Raw genomic sequence first — 7,229 nt, 5'->3', positions numbered from 1 at the left:
GGTGACTGCTGGGGCTGGAGGCCCCTGGGAAAGACGTCCCAGAGAACTTGAGGGGATGAGTGGGGCTGAAACCTGTCCAGAAAGGGTTTCCTCTTCTGCCTCAGTCATACAGGCTGTCACTCATTATTGCTCTACATCAGAAAATTTGGACACGGAGATGAACACATACAGACGGAAGATGACGTGAGGACACGGAAGACGGCCTTCCACAGGCCAAGGAGCCCCGAGGCTACCAGGAGCTTGGAGAGAGGGCTGGGATAGACAGATTCTCCCTCATAACCCTCGGAAGGAACCTTGAGTCCAGATTCTTAGCCTCCAGAACCGTGACAGAATGAATGTGTTGTTTAAACCAAGTTTGTGGTCCTTTGTTACAACAGCCCCAGGAAACTAATGCACGAAGATTCATGGAGGAGCCAAGTGGTCTTAGCAACCGGATGGGGCATTTGCTGGAGGCAGGTGTTACTGCCAGGAGGCTGGGCAGTGCACAGCTGTGACAGGTGAAGGTGACTCCAGTGGAGGGCAGGCTAGCCTGCAGCCCAGCAGAGGATGCCCCAGTGGCCAGCGAGCCGTCCTGATTTCTGCAGGAACGAAGGACCGCGGCTGCCTTCTGAGGAGGCACCTGCTGTGGGACAGGCCGAGGGAAGCTTCTCTCTCAAGGTGGGCCCCGAGGTCGCAGTGCCCTTCTTGCTGTTCTGGGCCTAACAAAGGAAGCTGGCAGCTTGCACAACAAGCTCCTACTGTCTGCAGGGCCTTAAAGCCTCCTTTGTCAGGGACGTGGAGCAGGAAGGGCAAACAGGGATGCCTACAAGAACTCCAGGTTCAGAGGAGCTAGGCATGACTCTCCACTGAGCACCCAAGGAGTACAAAATCCCTTTTCTTAATCAATAGTATTTTATTGACAGTTATAAATATTTTCCATTTGTCTCCTATTTACAGTTGCAAAATAGTTTATGATATCATACCTTTACCCACCCTTCAGCATCTTTCTAGAAATTCCATGAAAATTGAATAGGAAATAAAAAGCTCTTTTGGTTGGCCCACTAACCTGATTCCCAGACTTCAAACAACCCCCGACAGACAGCAGGCAACTTTGCAGCAGGTGCTACACAGTAGCAACGGGGCAGGCGGGGGCGGCTCCCCGCAGGGTCAGGACACTAGGCCCCGCAGGACGTTGGTGATGCTCCAATGCTGGCCCGAGCACTTCTGCAGCACCAGCTGGAAGCCGAACTCCAAGTCGCTGTTCTCCTGCAGCTCCAGACAGCGCTTGGACTTGCGGTTCTGGATGGGGCCTCCCTAGAAGCCAGGGTGGAGAGTGGAGTCAGAGGGTGTTGAGGCAACACGGGGAGATTTGGGGAGCCTGAGACTAGCGGCTGGTGGGGGCTGGGACTATCTGTGTGTCCAGATACCTCTGAGGCTACAGAAGGTCTGGGGTCAGCATTCCCACGAAGCCTCAGGCTCCCCATTTCGAATGTGTTGGTGTCTTTCCTGTGACGGCACTTGTACCTCGGCTTTCTTCACGGAGCCCTAGTTCTTTGCTAGGACAGAGACACCCCACCCCAATGTCTGTCTACCTGGCTGGGGTGTGGATGCTTGTTTGCTCCTACAGCTCCTACCCCAGGGGCTGGGCCCTGCTCTGCAAAGCCTCGTTCCTTGGGACGACCTCATGATCAGCCTGATTAGACCCGGACTTCCTGATTAGAGTTCATGCCCTCAACTGTACCTCTGGAGTCTGCAGTGCTGGCCTCAACCAAACACAGGCTCCTGCATACTGTCTATTAGGCCGCTAGAAATGCATGGCTTTCCCCCATGCTACTGATGTTCCAGAATGTTCTGTAGCCATGCATACCCAGTGTATTCCCAAAGATTGTTGAAGGAAGGGAAGTTTTACTTCCCAAAGCAGCCCTACGGCAGCAGAGGAAATCCCCTATTTTTGCTTTCAGTGACATCCTTGCGGGGCTTTTATACTCTGGGACAGCTGGCTGTGTGCCTAGGCATCAGTGTTTGAGCATCTCTGAATTATACCAAAGGTGTGCTCTACTGGGCTCCGGATCCCAAATGGGCAGAATTGCTGGGCCTGGGTGGGGTTCTGTATAAGTGGGCCCCTTGCAGCTTAATGGTACTTGAGTATATGCTCAAACTTACCGTTTTCCCAGAACCTACTCTTCCTGTTTCCCATCTCAGCAGTCACCAGGCATCTGTGTGGGAAAGGTGGGCATTTTCACTGATACTCCACCTTCTCCCCAGCATCTGATTGGGTGCTGAGTCCTGTCAACGCCACCTCCGTCATGTCTTGTGTCTGTCCCCTTATCCTATCCCGTTGTACTTGCCCTGGTTCAGGCTACCATCTTCTCTTCCCTGGAAAACTGCATCAGCCTCCTTGCTCATCCCCCCTTCCCACCTCCAGAGGTAGGAATAGTGATCTTTCCAAAGTGCAGTTTGGCCCGGAGGACAGAGCCCAAGCTCCGTGCTGCACCCCTGAAGGCCTCCGTGGTGTGGTGCTGTGTCTCGCTGGCCTCACTTCCCTCAGCTCCCACACCTTGTGCTGCAGCCACACCCAACGCCTTGTAGTTTTCTGAACCCATTTGCATTATCTCAAGGTTCCTGGACTTTGAACAAACTGTGCCCTGTGCCTGGGGTCCTTCTCCATGCTTCCGTAGCAGGCTCAGCCACACTCACGTTTCAAGGCTCAGCTCCTGCTTCATTTCCTCCAGGAGCATTCTCATCTCCCACCTGGCCTCCACCTCCACTTCCTCTCCTCCAGTCCACCCATCTGGCTTGGTCCTCTCCATCTGACTCTCCTGCTCAGCAAGTATTGAATGGTAGCAGAATTCCTTGTCTTTTCCCCTCCAGACTGACAGTTCTATGTCTTATAAATTTCTGTGCCCTCAGCATCCAGCAAAAAGCCTGGCACATGATAGGTGATCAGTAAACGTGGGCTGTTATGACCCATGTAGGTGAGAAGGGAATCGGTCACAGGAAAGGGTCACCATGCTCAGGAGTGTCACTCTGGAGTGGCCGTGAGCAGGCCTGGCAGCAGGGAGAGGGAGGCCTCTGCCACTGTCCAGCTGCATCCATGCCCACCCCAGTGCAGAGCGCACTGTGAGGGAGGCAGAGGGCAAGCCTCTTCTGGAAGTCACCCTCAGTCGGCCACCACCATTCCTATGGCGACAACCGACATTTCAAGAGAACGTCAAGACTCGTTCTCACAACTACCTAGGAAATCAGCTATGTCCACGGCAGTTGAAGAGATACATCCCGGTGACCCAACATTTCTGTGCCCAGGTATGTATCTAGCAGAAATGCATGCACCAAAGACAGGCACCTGAGCGCTTTCCGAAATGTGGTTTGTAAAAGCTCGAACCTGGAAACAACCCAAACGTCCATCAATGGTAGAGTGGTTAACTAACCTGTGGTGAGTCCCATAATGGAATACTATATAGCACTGAAAATGAACAAACTACAGCTCCACTCAATAAGGATGAATCTCACAAATACAACGTTAGCAAAAGAACCCAGACAAAGCATGCATACAATCCTACTTATGTAAACTTCCCCCAAAGGCCAAATAAAACCAGTGTTCAAGTCAGGATGGGGCTACCTTTGGGGAAGAGGGGGTGGGAAAATGGCAGGAAGCAAGAGGGGGGCTCTGGGATTGCTGGTGGTGTGCTAGTTTCTGACCCGGGTGCTGTTGATATAGGCGTTAGCTTTCTTTTGAATTAGAGTTGAACATTTTTTTTTATATGTATGTTTGCATGTTTCTGTATGTAGGTTATTCTTCGGTTAAAAAAACTAAAACAAACCCCCCCAGCTCCCCAGAAGGGACTTTGAGTAGTGGGTGAAGGAGGCGGGGAGTGAGAAGCTGGATGGCAAAGGGGCCAGGCGTGTGTCTGTGTGTGTCGGGGAGGGGGCACGGGCTTCCCGACGTCCGCTGTGCGGGAGATGGCCCAGTAATCTCAAGCTCTTCAGAGGCATCCAAGTGAGTAAAGCAGGTCCCTCCCCCACGTCTCCAGTCAGCATCCACCCTGAGCGCAGCCGTGACTCACTGCCTCCAAGAGCACAGAGACAACAGAACAAAAGGGAAACTGAAACAGGGACCTCATCCTGGGACCACAGGTGCAGCCAGAGAGAAACCCGCAAGCTCAGGCCCTGAGAGGGCACAGGACCAGTGGCCATGGAACGAGGGCTCAGAACGGGCCCTGGCGTCCCTCTGTTGGAAGAGACTTGGAAGGCCGACTCTCTTGCTCTCATTTGCAACCTGAACGGCCTCTACTGCACCCACAGGGCCCTTCAGCCCTGCGAGGCCACTTGCAGGGACGAAGCGGCTCTGCCGAGGACCACGCTTCTCCCGTTGAAGGTCCTTAGCTCAGTAAGAGGACCCAGACTGTCCCGTCAGGTTCCCATACTTGGGTTGGCTCCTGCTTTTCTACCTCTTCCCTTCCAACAAGCGAAGGTGAGGCCCATTTCCCCCAGTTCTGTGCTTTTAAACATTTCTAGTTCCTTAGGGAATCATTTTGTATACCTTTTCTATTCTGGTTGCCCTCCTTTTGTTTTGTGTCACTCAGCACTGACCATGAAGTACAGGGCCACCGCTTCATTTCCACTGGACAACAGGCTCTTTCAACACAGCCAGGCAATCGGCACTTTGGTGGCCCCACCATTCTCCTGAACCATGCTGGGATGGCTTTGGAGGACAGCCTCAAGTTGTCCTCTCAGAAGCTACTGCCCATCTTGGGTCCCCATCCTGTCCCTCAAAGGCTGGACTTTTGGACCCAGAGGCCTCCCTTGTGATACTTGCTCCAAGCAAGGCCAGCCCATCGCTCCGCCTGGCCTCTGTGTAAAACCTTGCAGCCTCCAGGCCTGAGCACATCTGCTGCCCACCCACAGGCTGGGCCATGTCACTAGGGCTTCTTCAGCCGGCCTGCAGCCTGCCAGCACCATGGTGTGTCCCCCCCACTGCTGGGAGTGGAGCTCAGGCAGGTCTGGAACAACACCAGCCAGCTCTCTTATAAGGTCTGCGGGGGGTTTCAGGTGGTGAGATGGAAAGGGGAGAGGGCTGAACTAGGATGCTTCTTTTCTGGTTGTCAGCTGTGTGGCCTTGGGCAAGCCACTCCACCCTTCTGGGTTCCATTATCTCTCGGACCAGATGGTCATTTCTGTCCTGATGACTGGAGGATGAGCAGGACAGATATAAAACCCCTTCATCAGCTATAAAACAATGGACGGATGTGAGGCTGTTCACAGACCAGGGTGGGAGCTCCAGAAAAAGTGCAGAGCAAGCAGAGGGGGCCAGACCAAGAGTCCTGCCCACTCTGCTGAAGATTCTGACCTCAGCACATCCTTAGGGGCTGGGCCAGGCCAGGCCTTGCCAACAGCGAGGCTGCTTCAGCAACCCCTAGACCACTGAGGTTTGGAGAAACTGGTCTAAAGCCAGCCCCCTCCTTTCCCGCCAGCCACTCAGGCACATTCTAAGCCTTCTGTGCGGGCACCTTGCCAAGGTCGAGGGAGGGAGGCGGGGGCAGAGGTCTCTGAGAAGTAAAGTGTTCCTTTAGGGACTCAACTATGACATTTCCCAGGCCCTACCCTGGCGTAACCATGCCCTCAGCACCCTAGAGAGGAAGTGTGGTGACCCTGGGGTAGAAACAGCCAATGTAGCCTCTGGGAAGGATGTGGAAGAAATGAGTGAGGCCAAGAGCAGGGGTGGGGTGTGGAGGGGACACGGCCTCAGTGAGAGCATTTGGGCCCGTTAGGGGGGCGGAGGACAGCTCCCTCCCTGGAGGCTCTGAAAGGAGAGAACTTTCTAGAACACAAGAGTAAGGTCGCCTTGGAGGCCTCGCTGAGCAGAGCCCTGGGATGCATCTTGGAAACACATCTGGGGAACTGAGAGAAGAGCCGGGCAACCCTTTGGTGCTAGAGCTGGCACTGGCCACTGGTGCTGTCTCCCCTCCTGCCTTCCTTTTCAGGCCTCAGCCGCTCTCACTGAACAAACTCTGGGCACATTCCGTTCACCACAATTGCAAAGGAGCCTTGCTTCCCCCCATTCAGTCCCTTCCTGGTGAATTCAGCACGCTTGGGAGCAGCCTGGTGTTGTTACTATCTGTACCTTGACCTGCAGGCTCTGCACCTGAGATAAAAGTAATAACAGTTAAAACTTATTTACCATGCGCCCAGCACTGTGCCAAATGCTTTACATGCTCGATCCCGTGTAATCCTCACAAAAACTCTGAGAGGTGGAGATGCTAATTATCCCCATTTTATAGAATTGGAGACTGAGGCTCAGAGAAGTTGGGAGACTTGCCCAGGATCACATGGTCACTTTTTTTTGAGGGCTCTCTGCAGAGACATGATTCACCCATCTATCCATCCATCAAATATTTAATGAGTACCTACTGTGTGCCAGGAACATCAGTGACTAAACAGGAAAGAATCCTTGTCTTTGTGTAGACAATTCTAGGAGGTGGAGCCAACAATAAATTCTGTAATGTGTTAGGTAATAAAGTTGTGCACAAAAAGATAGAGCAGTGTTATTGACTGTATGTTTGTGTCCCCCTAAAATTCATATGCCAAAGCCCTAATCCCCAATATGATGGTACTTGGAGATGGGTGACTTGGGAGGTACTTAGGTCATGAATGGGATTAGTGCCCTTATACAGGAGACAAGAGGAATGACCTCTCTCTCTCTCTCTCCCCCCGCCGCCCCAACATGAGGACAGTGAGAAGGTGACCATATGCAAACCAGGAAAAGGGCTCTCACCAGATACTGAATCCACTGGCACCTTGGTCTTGGACTCCCCAGTCTTCAAAAGTGGAGAAACAACTGTTTGCTGTTTAAGCCACCCAGTCTATGGTCATTTTGTTACAGCAGCCTGAATGGACTAAGACAAGTAGGGAGAGAGGGTTCGGGGATGGGGGTGAGCGGGATGCAAGCTGCAATGTGTGAGGTGGTGAAGGTGATCCTCATAAAGAAGGTGAGATCCGAGCAAAGACGTGCAGGAGGAAGAAGGAAGAAGGCAGCCCAGGGCATATGTGGGGAGTGTCCCAGGCCTCGGAGCAAAGCTCCGGCACCAGCAGAGGCCTGGTGTGCTCAGAGAACAGAACTGAGGCCCTGAACAGGCAGAGCAGGCACGGGGGTCGGGGAAGGAGATGAGGCCCCGGAGGTGAGGGTGGGGCAGGTGGTGTGGGGCCCTGTGGCTACTGAGCGGACTTTGGCTTTTCACCTGGTGACAGGGCAG

General features: G+C 53.4%; 1 protein-coding gene across 2 annotated transcripts in view; it reads right to left on the bottom strand.

Annotated features, from left to right (window-relative positions):
- Window positions 1-868: 868 nt before the first annotated feature.
- The window catches only part of GALNT18 (polypeptide N-acetylgalactosaminyltransferase 18), a 322,119-nt gene continuing 315,758 nt past the window's right edge, over window positions 869-7,229 (bottom strand). Inside the window, exon 11 of one of the 2 annotated variants that reach the window (XM_033120406.1) lies at window positions 869-1,293. In XM_033120406.1, the coding sequence (XP_032976297.1) occupies window positions 1,147-1,293 (147 nt within the window). In that variant the 3' untranslated portion in view covers window positions 869-1,146. The remainder of the gene's footprint in view (window positions 1,294-7,229) is intronic. The other variant, XM_033120405.1, reaches the window with a different exon arrangement.

Source organism: Rhinolophus ferrumequinum, chromosome 11 (genome assembly GCF_004115265.2).
Source record: "Rhinolophus ferrumequinum isolate MPI-CBG mRhiFer1 chromosome 11, mRhiFer1_v1.p, whole genome shotgun sequence".
Taxonomy (NCBI): Eukaryota; Metazoa; Chordata; class Mammalia; order Chiroptera; family Rhinolophidae; genus Rhinolophus; species Rhinolophus ferrumequinum.
Note: the sequence above shows the minus strand (reverse complement) of the source record. Positions and strands in the feature narration are given on the sequence as shown.